Consider the following 23,474-nt stretch of genomic DNA (forward strand, 5'->3'; position numbering starts at 1 on the left):
TGGTCGGGCTGCAGCAGCTGACCAGCACCGATTGTCCGGCACTCCCTAGTGAGATGACCCCAGTATCTCAGTTGAAAATGCAGAAATCACCGGTCTTCTGTGTCGCTCGCGCTGGGAGTTGGGGACTGGAGCTGTTCCTATTCGGCCATCTTGCTCCGCCCCGAAATCGTTCTTGTTTTTTAATGTAAGTGTTTAAAGTACGTCTTAGCACTGTTTTCACTATGTCTTATAAGTTTGGGTATGTTGTGTTTTCTTTTCATTCACCTCTTAGTACTTTCTAATTTTTCTTCTGATTTTATTCATGATCCATTGATTATTTAAAAGTATGTTATTTAATTTCCATAAATGCATGAATTTTCCAGTTTTACATCTTTGTTGATTTCTAACTTCCACTGTGGTCCTATTTTTTAAAAATCTATTAGGGAGTCTTAATGTGTGGTCTAACTTATGGACTATCCTGGAAAATGTCTCATATGCACTTGAGAAGAATGTGTATGTTGTGGTCATTGGGTAGATTGTTCTGTATATATGTCTGTTAGATCTACTTGGTTTATCGTACTGTTTAAGTTTTCGATTCCCTTACTTATATTCTGTCTGGCTATTATGTTCATTATTGAGAATTTAAGTCTCCAACTATTATTGTAGAATTGTCTATTTCTCCATTCAATTTTGTCAGTTTTTCCTTCATATATTATGGTGGTCTGTCATTAGGTATGTAAAAGTTTGTAATTGTTTATAATTGTTGTATCTTCTTGCAGTATTGAAACTTTCATTAATCTTTGTCTTTTGTAAATGTTTTTGACTTAAAATCTATTTTGTCTGATATTAGTATAGCTACTCCCTTCTGTTTTTTGGTCAGTATTTGCTGGGAATATCTTTTTCTAGCCTTTTCCTCTCATCTGTTTGTGTCATGGGACCTAAAATCAGTCTCTTTAGACAGCATATAGCTGGATCATATGTTTTCATCCATTCTGCCAAACCTGTCTTTTGCTTAGAGTGTTTAATACATTTACATTTAAAGTAATTACTGGTAAGAAAGAGGTTCTGTCATTTTGAAATATATTTTCTATACACCTTACAGCATTCTTGTCCCTCATTTACTGCACTACTGCCTTTTGTGTTTAGTTGATTCTTTGTAGTGAAATGTTTAAATTCCTTTCTCACTTTCTTTTGTGTATATTCTATAGCTATTTTCTTTGTGGTTACCATGGAGTTTACACTTAAGATCCTAAAGCTACAACATTCTAATTTAAATTTACACCAGTTTAACATGAAAAACATACAAAAACTCTGCCTCCTTTACAACTCTGTCCCCACCCCTTTTGTCTGTCGATGTTACAGAATTATATCTTTATACAATGTGTTACCAAAAATACAAACTAATAATTCTTTAATATGCATTAGTCTCTTAAATTATGTAGAAAACAAACTGTGGAGTTATAAACCAAAGTTATAATAATATTAGCTCTTATACTGATAATTTTTTTAAGTATTCATCTCTTAAATCACATAGAAAAGAAAAAGTGAAGTTATAAACCGTGCAATAATACTAGCTTTTTAATTGTCCATGAATTTACCTTTACTGAGTTCTCTGTTTCTGGCTCAAATTACTACTTAGTATTCTTTCATTTCACCCTGCAGGACTCTCTTGAGGGATTTCTCGAAGGATAGGTTCGAGAAGGATAATGAAACCTCTGCAGCTTTTGTTTACTTAAGAATGCCTTAATTTCTCCCTCACTTTTGAAGAACAGTTTTGCCACATATAGAAATCTTAGTTGACAAGTGGTTTTTGTTTTTGTTTTTATTTTTCTATATTTTTATTTTAGCGCTTTGACTATATCGGCCTACTGCCTTCTGACCTCTAAAGTTTCTGTTGAGAAATCTGATAATCTTGTTAAGGATCCCTTATATGTGTGAGTACCTTCTCTCTTGGTGCTTTCAACATTCTTTAAAAAGTTTGAAAGTGTTTCGGTCCACATCTCTTTGAGTTCATCTGCTTGGAGTTCGTGAAGCTTCTTGGGTGTTTATATTCATGTCTGTCTCTTTATTGGTATTTCCTTTTTGTTTATATGTCTTTTTTTTTTTTTTTACTTTCTCCACATTTTCGTTTTAGTTCTTCAAGCATCTTTAAGATAATTGTTTTGAAGTCTGCTTAAAAGTCTTTGTCTAGTATATCTGCCATAAGGTCTTTTTCAGGGATAGTTTCTGTTATTTTTTTTTTTTTTTTTTACTTTGAATGGCCATACTTTCCTGTTTCTCTGTATAACTTGTTATTTTTTTAAAAAACTTGACATATGAGTCTAATATTTGGTAACTCTGGAAATCACATTTCCCCTTTCCCAGGGTTTGCTGGATTTGGGTGTTTGTTTGTTTGTTTGTTTGTTGTTGTTGATTTTGTTGTTATAGACTGTCTCTGTTCTGGGAATCAGCCTGAGATATAAACATAAGGTCTCCTCAGGTCCTTTCTAAGCCCATGCCTTTCCTTGGGCTTGCAAAGTCACTTCCTAATTTCTCTGTATATGTAGTTACTTTTTAATGACCTAATCTTTAATGTCAGGCCTCCAAAAGGAGAAAAAGAAAATCAAAGGTGAAAAAATTAAAAGGGTGTTGTCCCTTTAAATCTCCTGCCGGTCACTTCAGCTGAGGGGAGGAGCTTCCCAATAAGGGAAGGTGCAATAACAATGGTGGCGATTTTGTCTACATCTCTTTGATCAGAACCAGCATCAGTGATCAGAGCACAGATTTTTGATATTTGGAGAACAGAGTCCTTTTTGCTCACCCTGCTCCTGCAAACTGTTTGCAAGTTGCTCCAGGAACACTTGGCACAGTTGCCTGCCACAGGGCTGAAGGGTGAGGGTTGGAATACTTGCTACTCTGCTAAGAACTATAATTGACCAAAATTAACCACAATTACTTCCCAAGCCTTCTCCTAGAAGTTGCAATCCTTCAATATACTCCAGAATTCCAAAATAGTTACATCATACAGATTCTGCCAGTATAATAGTTGCCTAGGTGGGGAAACAAATTTCTAGTACTTCCTACTCTGCCCTGTTCCCAGCATCCCAGTATTGGTCTCTTCTTACAGATTAAAAAATAACAACAATGAGACAAGGAGAGTTTGGGTGTCTTGCTCACAATCTCTGAACCCTGAGTTGAACCCAGGCCTCTCGATTTTGAACTTAGAAACTTCTCTTCTACATAACACAACCTCAGATTTACCTTCAAAGTCATGAGAACGAAAGTTAAATCAAAATCATGTCCTTTCTAATCCAGGCCAACCCCAGCATGTCTAATATGTCCCTCATGCAAACCTGACCCCCATCCAGTTCACAACAAAGCCAATATGTGGACAACACCCGCTCCCAGCCCTAGGCTTAGGATCTACACTGCACCCACTGACCCCCATCAGGTATCGGGTGATGTATCAGGTGAAGTCATCACACGCAGGGTGGTATTTTTCTTCAAAAGAGAATGCTGCAGACTCAGCTTTGATTTTCTGCATGAATTCTGATAGCTATACATTACTTAGGTCCTAAAGTTTTAAATATATTTGCCAGAAAACAAAGCACTTGAAAGGTCAACTTAAGGTAACATAAGCCAGAGGAGAAGATTAACAAAATAGATCAAACAACACACTGTCTAGCCTTTTCTAGGTGTGTGAGAGCAAAACCCACTCAACCCAGAAGAAAAAGCCAATCCCCTTAAAGAATATTTGATTATAAATATAGTTTAATGTTTCTTAATTATGACTAGAGTATTTTTTCATCCAATAAGAGAATGACTTTAGTAACCCTCTGACGCAATCTAGTTGGCCTGCTTCATGAATAAGTTTAGATGAAGCCTTTCTTCACATAGCTCAAAACATTTTGCAAAGAGTTCTTTGGAGAAGGTAAACAATGACACTCAATCTAAAAAAGGAGTGTGAATTTATTTCTTTATTTCTTCATTCACAGTCATCCAGATAGTCATTCATTCAGCAGACATTGATTGATGCACTCTCTTGGGTAGGTATTTGTGTGAACAAGACAAAGACGAGGGCCTTGCCCTTAAGAGAAAGCTGGGCTTGGCTCAAGTTTGAGTTAGTAAGGCAGCACACCTCAGGGGTTCAAAGACCAAATAAGAACCTACAATTTCTGTCTTAGTCAGCGACACCTACCATATGATAAATGCTTGTCCATTATCTTTACCCTCAACTTCTTAATGCCTTTCGGCACTGGGCAGAGAAGCTTTCCAATTAGAAGTGGATCCTCTGTGAAGTTAATAAACTTAAGCTTTAGGATCCCTTTCACATGGCCCTTTCCAAGATCCTGAGAGGGGCCCTACCAGTGTGTTCTGATGAGCATATAAAGTTTGCATGAGTAAGATATTTTTTACTATTTTTCTTAAAGTAGGCCTCAAAATTTATAAGCTTCAGGCCCCACCAAACCTGAGGCATACCTGCCTCCAAATCTGGATGCACCTGCAGGTAAACGTTTAAGAAAGATTTAGCTGGCCGGGCGCGGTGGCTCACGCCTGTAATCCCAGCACTTTGGGAGGCCGAGGAGGGCAGATCACGAGGTCAGGAGATCAAGACTATCCTGGCTAACACCGTGAAACCCCGTCTCTACTTAAAAAAATGCAAAAAATTAGCCGGGCGTGGCGGCTGGCGCCTGTAGTCCCAGCTACTTGGGCGGCTGAGGCAGGAGAATGGCGTAAACCCGGGAGGCGGAGCTTGCAGTGAGCCCAGATCGCGCCACGGCACTCCAGCCTGGGCGAAGGAGCGAGACTCCGTCTCAAAGAAAAAAAAAAAGAAAGAAAGAAAGAAAGATTTAGCTACTTCTGACTCATCTCCTGGTGGTGAGAAAGGCCTTTGGTGAGCATTGAAGCAAGGGCTTGAAGCTGTGTAGATGACTCCAGTTCAGTAATGTTTTTGAGTAAAGCTCACATTGTTCGTGGATGACTCTACTGCCACTCTCCGCCCCCACCTCCACCCATTACCACTAGAGCCAATAAAACTCACCTAGCATGAATCCCACCTGATTTATTTTCTGTAAACTAATCATCTACACACATGATGCCTTGGAACATGAAAATGCCACATGGGTGTCAAGGTCAGAAATCTGTCTCCTCTGTCTTGAGAAGTTTTTAATAATGCAAATTCTGATCTTGGTATCTCCAATGCAGTTAAGAGTCGATTAGGAGAGCTTACCCTGAGACATTTTTAAGACCTTCTTTAAATTCAAGGTCAGGAGGCCATAACTGCTCTGCTGTATCGTGCGACACCCAGCACAAAGGGCTTAAGAGGAATGCTAAGCTCCCCTGAAACTGTTCCTGTTGCTCTTGAGCATAACCCTAGTTAATGCCACGAGTGAATAGCCCCGCCTCAGCTCTCAGTTCCCTTGAAACCAAAGAGGCAGCACTCTGTTGTTTAAATTAAAGGAGGAGACGTGCTTTGCACAAATTAGCTTCCCTATTGATGTGGTGCATATTACAAAGATCAGTCCACTTGTTTTCATTCAAATCTATGTGCTGCAATTTTTATTTAATTTAAAACTAAATAAGAACCAGTTGCTGGAAGGAGGGGAAATGCCAAGCCCAACTTAGCCCTGGCAGCCTTCCTGAAGCCACTGTGACTTGGGTACTGTGAACTACTGGGCTAAAGAGCCACGGTGCAGAGCTGCTGAGCTTATCTAACTAGGAGGGAGTTTAGGAAAGCACCTGGGAAGGTTGTAGGAGTCAGATGATAGGTCAGCGAACACTGCTTCTCAAATTCGTTGACTTCTGCTGCACTTTTGAGAAGGCATTGAAACCCCAATATGTCCTATCACAAAAACTACAAAAAGTTTTAACCAGTAAAATGTGACCACAGGACATGGATTTATACAAAACTTCATCCATGAGCTCACATAGCCATGAAACAACAGCACCAGTTGTTGCCAGGCTTTGCTACCAGTGTTCCTGACTCATTTTGTTGTGCACTAGCACTCATTCACATTCAAATAACTGCCGACACCAAAGGACTAAGAAAAAGGCATGGAAGACAAACTTTAAATTCAGAAAATGTTTTCATGAACATGTACTTTTTCCCCTCTCAATTGTGAAAAGGCTGCCATTGCTACTCAAGTTTTGTGGAGCACTGTTCTGCAGCTCATGGAACCCCAGTGTTCTGTGGAAGCAGTTTTTAAGAGCCCCTGCCAAGGTGTAGACCACCTTTCCCAGTGTCTTTTGGGTGACCAACTGATCAAGCCATGGTGAGAATCCAATTTGAGACATTCACCCCAAAGTGACCTTATCCAGCTGACATCAATGACGGCCAGAAAGGAAACATAAGTGAAACTCATGAAAGTGAAGAACCAAGGTCATCGTTTCAGCAGTGCCTAGAAATAAGAATCTATGTCTATGGCTATCCAGGCTAATGGAACTCAGTTAAGCTACCAGGACTGTCCCACAGTAATTACCAGTCCCCATGTAAAGGTGACGCTTCCATGCTGTCTTGATCCTTGATATCCAAAAGTGTGGTCCTTAGGCCAGCAGCTTTGGCATCCCTTAGAAGCTTATTAAAAGCCCTGAATCCAAATCTGCATTGTAACAAGATCTTCAGGTAATCGTTGTGCACATGGAAGTTTGAGAAGCATGTTTCAGAACATAGTCACAATTCATGGTTTTTCTTCCGAACCTCTCTCTTCAATACATTTGTCCCATCTCATTCTGTTTGGCTTTAGACCCTCCTAGATGCCAGCCTCGCCTCTTGTTCTTCCATTTGCCATCTGATCAGCATAATGCTGCTTATCTAGTTATTGAATTTCTTGTGGTTCCTTCAGCATGCTAAGGTCTTCCTCCCTATTCACTCATGCTGTCCTTATGCCTGGAACCCTTTCCACATGCACCCACCCTCACTCGCTTTATTTGTTTTATTCTTTGGATCTCAGTTTAGACATCCCTTCTGATAAGAAGCCTTTGTAACTTCTCTGGTCTGGGTTTCTGTCACTCTCATCTGTTTCCATAGCTCCCAATACTTCTCCTCCCCTAATAGTCATCACACTGTACCATGATTTTTGGTTTGCCTGCCTGTATTCCCTGTAGACTGAAAGCTTAATGAAGACAAAATGCTTATCTCTACACCTCAGCACCCTGCATGCTACTTGAAGGTGAGTAGGCTTCTACAAATATTTGGTATATAAATAGGTGAATGAATGATACACCTAACTAAAATTATACATTTCACTCAGTCAAGAATCAGGCTAACCTCAACTTCAGCTTAGGAAAAAAGATTTCTTTAAATGTAGCTACAAGAGTTAGCTGAGAGTCTGGGCCCCTCTAAAAACTGGACTTTTCTTTCCTTCCCTCCCTTGATTTAGCCTATTTGACACCATCATGCTGTCAGGAATCCTTTGTCCAAGCTTTCCTCTTTGCAGCCCCTTTGCCTAGAGTCCAGTGTTCTCTTACCTTCCCATGCTACATTTCCTTCCTACCCTAGGCATATTTGTGTCTTTAATTATGCCACTGCCTCTTCCTCACCAGTACAAGGCCACTAACAAACTAATGGGGCAGAGGGTCAGGACTTTCTCCATTTGAGAAGATGAACTTCCACCAAGCCTCCATCTCTCCCAGGTGGTGCCCCATGCAGCTTGGGGCAGGCATAATGAGCAAAGCAATGGGAGTAGGTCTTCTGAGGTCTCCAGATGGGATAGGGTTAACCAGCTTATGCAGGAAATGAGCCGCAAAAAATGTTTTAACAACTGTGTCAAGCAATCACAAGGAAAAGTCATCTTGGATAATGAATAACCACAAGCAGCATTGCTGTGACGAAGCAGACAGCTATAGTAGACCCATATGAATTGCAGATCCCATTAAGTCCTCATAGTTTCCAATGCTGAGAAAAGGTTATGTGATTATGATGAATTCAGAATATCTGAGAAATAGCTTAGAACTGTGGCCTGCCCCATACACTTGTTTTCTCCCATTATTAAGTCCAAGCATCATCATTTTTCACTTTGCTCCAAAATAAATTTACAATAAAAATTACCTGCTCTTGCATTTTTAACCAGCCAGTTAGGTTTTGCTATTTGGCATACCATAATATTTTTTAGATGGGAACTACTGTTTTGATGAAGTACAATGAATTCAGGCTTTGAAGCTGGCTCAGCCACCCGGAACCATGTGATGAATCCTGTTCAAACCTCAGTGGCCTAGGCTGTAAAATGGGGATATAAATACTTACCTTAAATGATCAATGTTGAAAACCAAACTAGAATCTATATTTAAAATATGCCTGGCACAGGAACTGCCACCTAGGAGACACTCAAAATGGGAGTTTCTTTTACTTTCTTTAACCACCAGAGATGACAAGATGGCCTTTAGTGCTTTCATAGAGATAGGACTCAATCTCACACCTGGTGTCAGGAAAAATATTCTATCAGAGACTGGGGGTTTTATTCCAAAGAAGGTTTGACTGTCAAATCACTGCTGAGGACAATCTAAGGTAAAAGCTAAGGGCTCATGACATCCCTGTAGAAGACACAGGCCCATGGCTCCTGCTCTCCTCCCTGCATTTAAGGACGATCATTGATATTTTACTTTTAGTTCCAGCAGTGACTTACTTTTGGCATTAATACATGAAACAAAATGTGTAACTCAAGCCCGGCATGGTGGCTTACACCTATAATCCCAGCATTTCAGGAGGCTAAAGCAGGAGGATCGCCCAAGGCCAGGAGTTTGAGATCAGCCTAGGCAACATAACAAGACCCCATCTCTACAAAAAAAAATTTTTTTTAATTAGGCAGGGGAGGTGGTGCTCACTTGTAGTCCCAGCTACTCAGGAGGCTGAGGTGGGAAGACCACTTGAACCCAGGAGTGGGAGGCTGCAGTGAACTATGATCACACTGCCACACTCCAGCCTGGGCAAGAGTGAGAGATCCTATCTCTAAAAAAATAAAATAAAAAATAAAAAATGTTGTGACTCAAAATACCAGTTACTGTGAGTAAAATATATTGTCCCCCCCATTCCCGACTGGTTCATACATATAAATTGTCACAATCTACTTAGACATTTATTGAGTGTGAGACAGTCACAAGATCTTGTGGATAATCAAACCATCCTATGTATTGAGGTGGTGCAGACGACAGGAACGTGCCAGCCTCTGAGAGAACTGAGTAATAAAAGGAGACAGTCCAGAATGTGTGTCACCTCTCCCTGTGTTTAGGAGCCTTCTATGTACATTTAGACTTTTAGGATATCTGTAGTGTCACAGATATCACAAATATCTGAGAGTTTTAACCAAATTAACATGTCCACAGAGGCAAACAAATGGACTACATTATTTTCCCTGTATTCTGCCTGAATTTATTTATTAATTGCTTGCTTGTGTTGGCATTGGGTAGACAAAACCTTAGAACACTATTAACGCAAGCAAACCTTGTTCAAAAAAATTAGTCTATCTGTGCCAGGCACAAATCCCTCTAATTCTGCCCTCAGGTTTTGTGGACAGAGTTCAAGAGAAGTCAGTAAAATTGACTCAAATAAATTATATGTGCAAATGAGCAAGAAGCAGTCACACTTTAAAATGCCTTGTGCTAAGTATCCATCCATAGGGTCGTTAAGGAATTTAAGAATTTTCAGCATTATTTCTGATATATTGGAGAGGTTCAAATGCTGCTTTGTCGGCCAAGTCCTTCCCAGCCTCTGTGGAGCAGGGCAGGATCCCAGCCCCGCCTCCCAGCCTCCTGCTGACTCTGCCTGGAAGACTGCTCCAGAAGCACCTTTGAGGACTGGGGGTTCCATGTGAGGGAAGGAGGAGACCCCAGGGCAAGTGCGTGCCCTGTCTGTCATTCACAGGCTTCCCCTCCTCTTAGAGGAACCTGGTCACTCGCACCACCTTTCCTACAGTGGCTGAAACATTTCACTGCACTTTCTTGAAGCTGTTTTAAATTCCACAAGTCGAAGTGAAAGCATGTGTGTTAACAAGTATTCAAAAGGCACTCCTCTCAGGAAGGACTGTGAGCTATCCTTCCTTAACAGATTTCTTCCAATTGCCTTCTTCCTGGCATGAAGCTCATTCTGGCTGCCCAAGGGAGCTGGAAGTTTCCACTGGAGAGTCAAAAACATCACTTTAGATTAGGGTGGCTTGGGGAGAACTTGGAGCCAAATGAAAGCCCCAAGTGCTAGTGATGCTGGAGAAAGGGGCAGAGCTAGAGCAAGAGAAAGACACAGAAAGTTAGGGAGTGGGCAAGAGGCTGAACACCCGCTGAGCACACTGCCTGGGACTGACCCTTTGCTGAGGGAAGCAGGAGATTTTCTTCAACTGTCCTTAGAACTCACATTCTTACTCTATGATTTTTGAGCTTTGTCATAGGTGAGTCAGTAGGGATAACCTGGAATAGGTGCTCTACCAGCACCTACTTCCTCAGCTGTTAAAAAATATTCTGTGATTCTACAGAGACACATAGCATAGGTAGACACAGAACCGTAGGATAATGTAAGCTTCTGTGACACACAGACTCCCAAAATTCAACAGTTTAATCACAGTAGCCATTGCTTTCTGGTTGATGTCACAGGCCAGGGTTGATATTAACATGGAACTGGGTGGGGTCAGGGGGATGCCTCTTCTCCAGATGGTGATTCAGATATAACAAGGCTGCTTCCATCTTATGACTTCAGAACTCCCTAAGGCAAGGATTCTCTTGGCATCACCTGGCAGCTTGTCAGAAATGCAGCTTCTCAGACCTAGCACGAACCTCCTGAGTCAGACACTCTCAGAATACAGCCCTGCAATCTGGGGGGGGGGGGTGCGTTGAACAAGCCCTTCAGGTGATTCTGATATAGCTAACATTTGGGAACCACTTCATGATTTATATGCAGTTAGTGAATGGAGAAAGAAAGCCGAGGATAAGAAGCTGCTGCTTAAAAGCGTTGGACCGGAAGTGACTCACATCATTTCTGCTCTCATTTTACTGGTGAGAACCAGTCACGTGACTCTACCTAGCTGCAAGAGCTGCTAGAAAATATAGTTTATGCAGTTATAACAGCACATCATGGACCATATAAAAATAGAATATGGTGGATAGATAGCCATATTTGCCAAAATAGCTCTCTGCAGTAGGAATATTGTCATTATTTATAATGTCACATGAGAAAAAGCAATTCCAGATCCAAATTGGAAACCTATGCTAGGTTTCCTCAACCCCAGCAACTATGGACATTTGGGGCAGATAATTCTTTGTTGTGGAGACTGTCTTGTATATTGCAGAATGTTTAACAGCATCCCTGGCTTCTACCAACTGGATAATAGTAGCACCTTCGCCTCCCCACTCTTCCCTCCCACTTTGTGGACAATGAGAACTATCTCCAGACAGTGCCATATATTCCCTAGGGGTCAAAATCACTCCAGTTAAAAAGACCACTGGCGTCAAGAGAAAATTGATAAATTGATCTTTGGAACACAAGCTGCCCATAAGTTGGATACTCCCAGAATGTTGACTTTCTTCTGATCTATGTTAGCCTTTCTCTTGAAACTCTCTGCCAGTAATGAGGATTATTCTGATTATTCCACAGTTTACTATCACATCCACCTTACCCACATAAAAACAAACTTCCAAAGCCAGAGGCATCTGTGCTTGTTGACTTCAGAGTTGTGACAGAGCTAATCCTATTTACAATTACCCTTTCTGGCTACCCAGGGCTTCTAAAAACAAACTTCTCTTTATGTAAAAATACACAGAAGTTATATCACATTTCTTCTTAGTAGCTTTAAGTTTAAATGATTCAAGTTTAGGAAGAGAGACGAGGGAAAGCTCTACTTGTCTAACACAGGCTTAGTTTCCAGAAAAACTCAATTTATTTTTGAACGCAGAAGATTTTCCCACTGAAAACAATCTGTTGGCTTCACTTCCATGTGATAAAATGATGTCGAACTGAAAATGGAACCACATAGCAAGATTGCATTATCCTGGAACATTTTGAAATCAGATTGACATTTTTGCTGAAAGTAGGTACCTTTGCAAGGTCACAGGATTCCAGTAAGGGTGAAAATGAAATGTAATTCAATTCTAGACCCAAACCAGGGTTTGATTAATAATAAGACTGTATTAAATCTTTTCAATCAACTTCTTCAGAGTATTTGAAGTGAAAGGGAATAAAAGGAATTGTAATGGATCATGTCCCAAATGGAAAGACAGGCAGCAAAATAATGCATCTAAAGGACTTTTCTTTTAAAGATAGATCCATTTATCAGGGATAGTTCTGCATCCCTGTCCATCTACTGCTCATTGTCTTTGGGGTTCCAATTGTGCTTTTAAACACAAAAATGACCTCCTCTTATCCATTCACTTATGCATTCATCCAATGCTTGCAGAGCACCTACACTATGAGAGGCGCCATCTAGCTCTGGAAATGCCACAGCAGAGGCAGCAAACCAGAGGTCAGCTCTCACCAAGCATACTTTCCAGCATAGAGAGACAGATCTTAAAGACTAGAATATAAACAAGATCATTTCCAATGGTGATCAGTGCAATGAAAAACAAACGGCCAGGCGCAGCGGCTCACGCCTGTAATCCCAGCACTTTGGGAGGCCGAGGCGGGTGGATCACAAGGTCAGGAGATCGAAACCATCTTGGCCAACATGGTGAAACCCTGTCTCTACTAAAATACAAAAAAAAAAAAAAAATTAACCAGGCATGGTAGTGTGTGCCTGTAGTCCCAGCTACTCGGGAGGCTGAGGCAAGGGAATCACTTGAATCCAGGAGGCGAAGGTTGTAGTGAGCCGAGATCGTGCCACTGCACTCCAGCCTGGGCAACAGAGTGAGTCTCTGTCTAAAAAAACAAAACAAACAAAAAAAACAGAACAAAAAAACCTGGGTGAAGGTGAGAGTACTTAGATCTAATGGTCAGGGCAGCCTTTCTGAGGACTGAGATGATGGGCACAGCCAAGGGATGACTCAGGGGAGCACTGCAGGTGGGAGAAGCTGCAAGTACAAAGGCCTCAAGGCAAGAACAAATCTGATTCAAAATAAACTTCATCTTCGTACATTTTTCAATTCCTACATTTTTCATTCTTCCAGCTATCCTCATCTCTTTCCACTCTCTTCAGTAAAAGATCCTAACCTTTCCCCTGGACTCCGCACTCACATCTAATCACTCAGCCTCTCTGCTTGGAAGACTAATAGGCAGCTCAGATGTAATATGGTGGGAACACAACCCTTGATTGCCCTTATACACCCAAACATGCTCTTCCACTAGGTTCCCCAATTCTTCCAATGCTGTGTTCTCCCCTCATCCCCCTCATCTGACCCATCAACAAACATCAGCCTCTGACATACATTCAGCACCTACCATGCTGTCATCAGTGGTCTGATCTGCATTCACTTCTTGCCTGGACTAAAAAGGCAGCCTCCTCACTGGCCTCCTATCACCAGCCTGTTTTCCTATCAGAGTCAGAGTTTTTAAGCATAGAACAGATCCTATCACTATTTAGCATTAAAACCTTCCTAAAGTTTTGTCTCAAAATAAAATTCAAAAGCCTTGCGATTCAAAAGCCCAGTATGATTTGGCTATGTCACCTCTCTGGCATTATCTCCTTCTACTGCCTCCCAGCTCCACCCTGTTTATCCTACTCCCATCACACCAGCCTCCTTGCCACAGCTTAAGCACACCAGTCATAGGCCTGCCTCAGGATTTTGTACCTACTATTCCCAAAGCCTAGAACGCTTTTCCTCCAGATACCCAGATGGCTTCTCCCTCTGTTAGGTTCTCTGCTCAAATGTCACCTAACCAGAAAGGCTTTCCTAACCATGCTAACATCTCTCCCCTCACAGGTAAATACTCTCTATCCCCTTACCCTACTTTGGTTTTCTTCATACCACCTGACATAATCTAGAAGCACCTTTAAATTAAGATCTTATTTGCCACCTGAATGAATTAATCAGTGAATGAATATGTGAATATCACCATCCCATATCCAGAGGGCCTGAAACCACTGCAGTAGTTCAGTTTGAAAGCGTTTACTGAGTTTTGTGTTTTGGGGATTATGAAATACCTAAGAACTATATAAGGAAGATGTAACTCCAAACTTTTAAAAAACTGGGAGTTGGAGAAAAAGACCACATTAAAGTATTGATTCATTTCAGAGAATGATTTAATAATACAAGTGGCATGGGCAGTATGTTTCATTAGATTTCTAAGAAAGAGAGAACAAAGTGGACTAGAGTATTCCAGGAAAACTTCATAGGAGTGGGATGAGGGAAGAAAGATCGTTCAAATGGGTGAAGTTTGGAGAAGTACAAAGGAAAGGCAGAAACCCAGCACTAAAGCAAGGAATTGATGGTGAGGCCATGGCACAGAGGTGGGGTTAACAGTAGTTTATGGGAGGAGAGAAACCTGTCTTGCTTATGGAAGTTCTCAATGGAGAAGAGGAAGTATACAGGAAAAGTAGGGTGCGGTTCTGAGTGAAAGGTATCTCTGGGCTATGGGAAGCTACTGGGTTGTGCTTGCTGAGTTGAATCATGACTTCATAAAGCTAGGTTTTGAGGAAGCTGTTCTGAGGAACATCAGCAGGATAGACTCGAAGACAAAGAGAATAGAGGCTTGAGGCCAAGACCAGAGAGTGGTTCGCAGCATAGGCAGATTGTCAGATGGGTCTTGGGCCAAGGTGGTGCAGTGGGAAATGAGAGGAGCTGGGCTCTCATGTACCTCGTCCTCTGCTGCATCAGAATCTCTAGTCGGGATGCTGGCGTGAGTGACTACATGTTTTTTTAAGTTCCACGTGATTCTGATGTGCACTTAGTGAAAAAAAAAAAAAAAACAAGTCTAGTTGTAAACCTCCATTTGGAGATGAGGTAACAGAAATCTAGATGAGGTAACCTGCTTATGGTCATGCAGCCTGTGGGGCAGGCCTGAGGGAAGATACCAGAACTCTTGACTCTCAAAATAAGGTTTTAAAGGATCTCAATAAATAATAAAAAAGTTGAAACTGAACTTGCAGAAACTATTCCGAAACCATTACATTAATCTATGTATGTAACCTGACATTACTGAAGAATCAGAAAATTCATCCATTCATTGATTTGTTGGAAAAGTCTTTACTGAGTGCCTACTATGTGCTTAGTATTGCTGTAGATGTCATAGCTAAACAGAACTGGCCAATTGCAATGTACAGTAATAAGGGCTCTGATAGGGCACACATGGATTGTGTTAGGAATATAACCCAGCCTAACCCAGACCCAGATGTCAGAGGAGGCTTTGTGGAGAAAACAGTGTCTCATTTGAGCTCTGAAGAGCAGCTGGAATTCGGTGAAGTTTTGGTGAGGGTTACAGGAGAAAGAACTAGAGAAAATTTAGATGAGAAAAAAAGATTTGGGCATAGAAAATTATGTGCGCAAAGGTCTCTTTTGCCTCACCATTTATTTCAGTGCCTTAAATGCTGCACATCAGTTCCTGACAATGGTCACGATTTGGGCCTCATGAGGTATAGCAATCTTTTTCCTCATCAAACTGTACTTTCAAAGTATCCTCTTTTGCATCTCTAATACACCTTCTCACGGTTCACCTTTTAAAAGAGTCATGTTTGTAGGACCATGAACACTGGAGCAGAGCAGCCAAACTGTCATCCTCGCACTGTGTCTGGGATAAGGCTTAGCATATAGTGAGTGCTCAGGAGATGCTTTTAGTTTATTGCTTTGCACCTTAAATAAAGATGCCCTAAGAAATATTTATGTTTAGCTATGTCTGACCTTCAGCTATTCAGAACACATTTGCAAATTTGTAATTGATTAAAAGCTTCACTTTTGCCCTTTAAAGATAAACAGGAAGCTGCACATTTTCTGCAGCAGGAGTGCCTGCTAGAAAGCTTTCCTTGGTTCAATAGTTTCCTATTGTTATGAATAGAACATCAACATAATTAACATAAGAATCCCTTAGAGGCCAATTTTAAATGAAACCACATTTAATTGCAGGTAATTCCTTTATTCCCCAAGGTGATGCTAAATTTCCAACTGGGCATATGAAATATGTCAAAATCTCTGCAAAGTAAAGCCATTTAAAATGAAATGGTATAGTCTATCAACCCTCAAAAGTATAAAATTATTTTGATTAGTTGGCCAAAACAAAGAGAAAAAGAAAGGTAAAACCCAAAGACTCAAACTCAAAGTATCCATAAAACAATACAAAATACAAGTTTTGACAAGTTCTAGATTTCTTGAGTTTTTAAGAGAAATGGTTTGTGGTTTTTGGAAATAATGTTTGACTAAAAAGAAAATCCTAAGTCAATATTCATTTTTCATTTTTAGTATTTTTCTGGTACCCTAATCATCTATTTCAGTCCTAAAATCCTCTACTGCCCAAAACCATAGCGTTAAGAGGATAGGATCAGTACGCCCAGAGTCTCCACATAGGAGGTAATCAATACATGTACATTAAATGAACCAATGAATGCATTGGTTTCACATTTATCTAGGCTCCAAATGTGTGATAAGCAACTTCAGAGTCATAAAAAAGGATGAGTTTGCGTCCTTTGTAGGGACATGGATGCAGCTGGAAACCATCATTCTTAGCAAACTATCACAAGAAGAGAAAACCAAACACCGCATGTTCTCACTCATAGGTGGGAACTGAACAATGACATCACTTGGACTCGGGAAGGGGCACATCACACACCGAGGCCTTTCATGGGGAGGGGGGAGGGGGGAGGGATTGCATTGGGAGTTATACCTGATATAAATGATGAATTGATGGGTGCTGACGAGTTGATGGGTGCAGCACACCAACATGGCACAAGTATACATATGTTACAAACCTGCACGTTATGCATATGTACCCTAGAACTTAAAGTATAATTAAAAAAAAAAAAAAAAAGAATGAGTAGGACATAGACAATAGTCCACCTCGTCTGGAGTTTCTGCATTAGCTTCACTTTGTCTGCCTGGCAGCCTCACCATTCTCATGTGCATCCCCATGCTTCCAGTGCCACAGTGCCATGCATGCCACATGTTATCAGGGCTATGGACAGATGATCCCATCTCTAAAACCACCCTGTATCTATGTTTTTTTAGGTGGTTATAACATTGAGAAGGCATCCTCTTTTCAACATCCTGGGGTTTGGCCCGGATTAACAATGTTTCTCAACCTGCCACAAGACAGTGGCTGTACTTTTCCATTTGTTTCTGAAATCTGTACATTGCATCTCCTGTAAATATAGGGTATTCTATATATAGATATAGATTGTTTCAGAAGTCAGCATAACATATATTTGAGTATATTTTTAAACCAAGAATTGCTCATGTATAGATAATTTAGATTTAAGAGCATAGTTACCCTAGTTTAACATAATAACAATACATTATTAAACATTCTTAGTAAGATTAATGATTGCTTACCTCCTTGCCCTTAATATCCAGCATGAAAGAGTTTATAGTAGGCATGTTATTGCAACTTTTAATTTTTATTCTAGTTTCTCATCTTTATCACAAAGACACAAAGTTTAAAAACTACAAATATTTATATCAATGAGAACTATTAATACTTAGCAACTCATTGTCTAATACTTCTAACATTATGTACTTTGCCATGGTGCTGCTTTATGGACCTATCACTATGAGCTTGAAGAAGGGAGAAATTGGAAAGTTCACTTTTCTTTTTTTTTTTTTTGAACTGGAGTTTTGCTCTTGTTGCCCAGGCTGGAGTGCAATGGCACGATCTCAGCTCACTGCAACCTCCACCTCCCAGGTTTAAGTTATTCTTCTGCCTCAGCCTCCATAGTAGCTGGAATTACAGGCATCCATCACCATGCCCAGATAATTTTTTGTATTTTTAGTAGAGACAGGGTTTTACTATGTTGGCCAGGCTGGTCTTGAACTCCTGACCTCAGGTGATCCACCTGCTTCAGCCTCCCAAAGTGCTGAGATTACAGGTGTGAGCCACCCCCTCCCCCAGCTGGAAAGTTCACTTTCTAGCTCTAATCTTGTACTGTGACTAAACACTGCTAGGAGCTTTACCTTGACCTATAAATTCTCTCCTCAGATACAGAAGTCTATTGTAAGACTGTTTCCTTGAGTTCTCATTCCCTAATGATCCCATTTGTATTTCCTGGTGAGAACACTATTAAAATAGCCTCCAGTATTAAGGGTTATTAATATCCCCACTCTTATTCCCAGCTGGGTGGGAATGCACTCATACTTCTGGTGGGACCTTTTCTTCTTGAGTACAGCCATCTCAAGTGTTCAGAATTTCTGATGTGTAAGAACTTTTTTATTAATATCTACTTCAAATGGTATCTTCCTTATCTATAGGCCATTTCCATGTCTACAAGGAGATTTAGAATAATTTCCTTCCTCCATTACATTTTGTTCCTTGAAGGTATTTTATAATCAGAGTGCATGTTCTTCTCTCTTTTGGAGATTTTCTTGTTTCAGGCAAAACGTATTAAGTCTCTCTAGTCAAATCCTGTGGATCGTGTGTTATGCCACTTGTCTCTTGAATAGTCTCAGCATGGAGATAAGAAAGGAGCATTATATTCTAAGTTGAGAACCTAGAAACAAAAACCAGTATGGTTATAGTTTTTCTCATCCTGCCCTGTATCTACTTTTTAAAATTCCTTTAATGTACAAGTACAGATTTAGAAATTTAGAAACCTAAATGCTATAATAAATATTATAAAAAGTAGATCATTGAAATTGTATATGTAGGATTTAAACCTTTCAATAGAAATAACCAAATCACTACCTCTTTGGGTTATACTCACTGTCATTATAAATCTTTATTTGTCCTATTACACAATATAACAGGGACTATAAATGTCTTGCACGTCGTGTGTTGCCCAAGAGAGACCTTCCATTTTAGCTCCTTTCCTTTATTAGTTGTGCTTTTATTTACTCTTCTTCCAAGTCTACATTTCTATTTTTATTATTGTTATCACACTTCAACTTCAAGTTCTAGTATTTCTTTTTTTTTTTTTTTTTAGACGGGGGCTCGCTCCGTCCCCCAGGCCGGAGGGGCGGGGGGCGATCTTGGCTCACTGCAAGCTCTGCCTCCCAGGTTCACGCCATTCTCCTGCCTCAGCCTCCCAAGTAGCTGGGACTACAGGCGCATGCCACCACGCCCAGCTAATTTTTTTCCCAGCTAATTTTTGTATTTTTAGTAGAGATGGGGTCTCACCATATTGGCCAGGCTGGTGTCAAACTCCTGACCCCATGATTTGCCCACCTTGGCCTCCCAAAGTGCTGGGATTACAGGTGTGAGCCACCATGCCCAGCCCTTCATCTTTAATACCTCTTGCAAATGTATTTAATATGGATTCATAAAAGTGCAATTAGCATATTATTACAAAAGAAGTAAAATAAGAAGAAAAATCAGGTTTTAATATACTAGTTTATAGATTTTGTAAAACTATGTAATCATTCTAGAGTAATTTTAAATGTCATTTAAGTATTTAATTTTCAGTGGTCCATAAGCTTAGTTTTCTTTGTTGTCTGACACATTTGATTTTTAAAAAGTTGTTCCCAGAAAGTTTGTTTTGTTTATACAGACAATATTATTCTAAAATTTTATGGAAAGGCAAAATAACTAGAATAGCTAAAACAATTTTGAAAACAAAATTATGGTGGGCAGAATCACTCTACCCAATGTTAAGACTTATTATATAGCTACAATAATTAAGACAGTGTGCTATTAGAAGGACAGACACATAGATCAAAGGAACAAAGTAGAGAACTGAGAAATAGACCCACAAAAATATACCCAGCTGGTTTTTGATGGAGTTCCAAAAGCAATTCAGTGAAGCAATTAAATATCCATAGGTGAAAAAATGAACCTCAACCTAAACCTCTCACCTTATACAGAAATTCAATCAAAGTGATCATGGACTTAAATGTAAAACTGTAACACTTTCAGAAAAAAATAGGGAAAAACCTTTGAGATCTAGGGCTAAGCACAGAGTTTTTAGACATGACTCCAAAAGCACAATTTATAAAAAGCAAAATCAACAAATTAGACCTCATCAAAATTAAAAACTTTTTCTCTGCAAAGGACTCTTTTAAGATGATGAAAAGAGAAGCCACAGAGTGGGAGGAAATATTTGCAAACCATGCATCCAACAAAGGACTATTATGTAGAATTGTTAAGAACTCTCAAAACTCAACAATAAACACTCAACAATCCAATCTTTAAAAATGAGTTAAAGACATGAAGGGCCATTTCACCCAAGAGGGTATATGGATAACAAACAAATACATTTCAAAATGCTCAAGACCATTTTGCTGTTAGGAAAATGCAAATTAAAACCACAACAAACCATCACCACATACTTATCAGAATGACTAAAATGAAAAATAGTGACAACACCAAATCTGCCAAGGAGGCAGAGAAATTGGATGACTTATACATTGCTGGTAGGAATGTAAAATGTTACAACCACTCTGGAAAACAATTGAGTAATTTCTTAAAAACCTAAATATGGAAATATTATACTACCTAGTGATTGTACTCCTGGGCATATATCTCAGGGAAATGAAAACTTACGTTCACACAATAATCTGTATGTAAATTTTAGCATCCTTTGTTGTAATAGCCAAAAACTGAAAACAACTCAGATATCCTTCAACAGACAGGTGGTAAAATAAACTGTGGAATATCCAGACTGTGGAATATTGCTCAGTAATAAAAAGGAACAACTACCAATAATTCAGCAAACTGAATGATTATCTAGCAAATTATGCTGGGTTAAAAAAAAGGCAGTTCCAAGAGACTATATACTGCATGGTTCCATTTATATAACTTTCTTGAAATGACAAAATCATCTTAATAGAGAATAGATTATTGGTTGTTAGGAATTAAGGAGTGAGTGTGTGGGAGGGATGTAGGTGTGGTTATAAAAGGGCAATGTGAAGGATCCTTGTGGTGATGGAAATGGTTTTTTTTCTCTCTCTCTGTCTCTTTAGAGCCAGGGTCTTACTCTGTCACCCAGACTGATGGCATAATCCTAGCTCATTACAGCCTTGAACTCCTGGACTTAAGCGATCCTTTTGAGTAGCTGGGTCTAAAGACATATGCCACCATGCCTGGCTAATTTAAAAAAATTTTTTTTGTAGAGACAGGGTCTTGCTTTGTTGCTCAGGCTGGTCTCAAATGCCTGACTTCATGTGATTTTCCCACTTCAGCTTCCCAAAGTGCTGAGATTACAAGTGTGAGCCACTGTACCCAGCCAGAAATGTTCTTTATCTTGACTGAATCAATGTCAATATTCTGGTTGACATATTGAGCTATATAGTTTTGCATGATATCCTTGAGGGGAAACTGAAGAAATAGTACACAGTGTCTTTCTGTATTATTTCTTACAACTCTTTATGAATCTATAATTATCTCAAAATAAAAAGATTAATTAAAAAATTGTGTCAGCAAATTGTAAGGATGAATCCATTAAAATGAAAAAGACACTTGCAAGGTATTTATTTTCTCCTTTGGTTTTTCCTGCAAGGTTTGCGAGGAGCGATCGCATTTGCCTTAGCTATTCGGAACACAGAATCTCAGCCCAAACAAATGATGTTTACCACCACACTGCTCCTCGTGTTCTTCACTGTCTGGGTATTTGGAGGAGGAACAACCCCCATGCTGACTTGGCTTCAGATCAGGTGAGTGACAATGTCTAGCAAAGGAAATCGTTACGAAGCATAACTGCGCTGTTCAATTTCTGGTATTGCTGACTTAGTCAATAGTACAATGGCAAGTCCTACCCTAACTTTCCCGGCAGTCAAGTTGACCTTCACTCATCAGGTGAAACAGAATGACGTACTACCAACTGCACTGACTTTTCCAGAAGGCTTCCAAATCCTAGGATGATGTCTGTTTATAGTCTGTCCCTAGAAATTTATTTATTCATCTATCAATTATTCCACCCAACAATCTGTATTCAGTACAATTCGGTATACTATGGAGTTTACAAAAATAAGACACAGGTCTTGTCCTCAAGATACAATCCAGTCAGACTGATATAGAAAAAGCTATAATATGAAGGATAAAGTGAATTTATTGTTTTTTAATTCCTCACAGCACTTACAACAGAAACAGGGACATAGGAAATGCTTAAACATACTTGCTTAGTGAGCCATATGCTTAGCCAGAGGGATGCTATAGACGCAAGTTAGACACTTTCATACAGGAAAAGGGGGTAAAGGCTTCACTCAGTGGCCCTCCAGTAAGCAGTTCTGGAAGACGATTACTATAAACCTGAAGTACAGGAGGAGCAGACGTTTTGACAAAAATGGGTCGCTGGTGTCAATTGTGAAAATGGGTAAATCTATTTTAAAGCGTGGCTGTCTTTATTTAATGTTCTTGTGACCTGGGTCCTCATTTTCATATCCCAGAAGGTAACAACAGTGCTTTAGGCAAATCACATTTTATTTCTCAAATCTATACATTTTTGATGATCATGCAATCACTTCCTGGTTCCTACCCATTGTCTACAAGACAAATTTATACCTACTACATTCAACACGTAAAGATCCATCTGACTGGAAAAGGACTTCCAAGAGAATTCTTACAGTCAAGAGTCTGTTATTACAGCACCTAGTATAGTGCACTATACAGCAGGATTGAATACATAATTCATGAAAAGTTAAATGAATACAACCACAAATGTAAACACTTTCATTCACCATTTACTGCAGGTCTCACAAGTTTAGTATAGGAAAACTTATGCTCAAACCAGGCCAATTGACTATGCATTAAACCAAATTCTAAGAAAAAAGGGCTTCTTGAAGTACTGTGAATATTGCTAAACACAAAAAAGGCTTTGACTAAAGGTGAATAGAGAGTGTTTTGAAATGCTTCTTGAATTACTTCCTAAGCACATAAATGTGACTTGCAATTTCTTTCACAGTGGTTGTCACCTGTAGGCTCCCATGGATGAGTACACAGATTGCACTAAACTCTATAGCACTGGGTCTCCTGTGAACTGTTAGTAAGACAGTGGTGTGTTTAGGTTTCTGAAAAATAAAATTCAGTAGGTAGATCCTTGCATGGAAATATTAGGGCTTGGAAACCAAGTTAGAGGATGCTGGTCCCCACAAAATACAAGTACTAAATAACCTATCAGGTGAGTTAAAATATTCAGAACATAAAGTAGTGATATCAGGATTTCCTTAAAGCAATAAAATATAATTTGTTTTCTACTATTTCTTTTTTTACCCTAAAAGAAGTCCCCAAATCAGTAACATGTTTTATCCTAAAGTATTTACCTAGCTCTCTTCTAGTGTTTTCCAAGAGCACCCACTGAAGTCAAATAGGTGTCATAACTTATGCAGCCCCTTAATATCTGATTCAGCAGGGAGAGGGGAGTATTATAGTAGGGCTTTAAACAGCTTAGGTTAGTTATCCAGGTTATAGTAAGAAAGGAAAGATACTAGTGTGAACCATGGTGTCCAGGGGTGAAGTGCCTGGTAGTCAGCCCGGCCAGTGTTATAGCAGCCTACCAGGGGGCACAGCATGGGGCGGCCAGGTCATGAAGATGCCCCAG

General features: G+C 39.8%; 1 protein-coding gene across 1 annotated transcript in view; it reads left to right on the forward strand.

Annotated features, from left to right (window-relative positions):
- Positions 1 to 23,474, forward strand: part of SLC9A9 (solute carrier family 9, subfamily A (NHE9, cation proton antiporter 9), member 9) — a 611,074-nt gene that overhangs the window by 391,900 nt on the left and 195,700 nt on the right. Inside the window, exon 12 of the mRNA XM_011958071.1 lies at positions 21,438 to 21,591. Coding sequence (XP_011813461.1) covers positions 21,438 to 21,591 — 154 coding nt within the window. The remainder of the gene's footprint in view (positions 1 to 21,437; positions 21,592 to 23,474) is intronic.

Source organism: Colobus angolensis, unplaced genomic scaffold, assembly GCF_000951035.1.
Source record: "Colobus angolensis palliatus isolate OR3802 unplaced genomic scaffold, Cang.pa_1.0 Scaffold46, whole genome shotgun sequence".
Lineage (NCBI taxonomy): Eukaryota > Metazoa > Chordata > Mammalia > Primates > Cercopithecidae > Colobus > Colobus angolensis.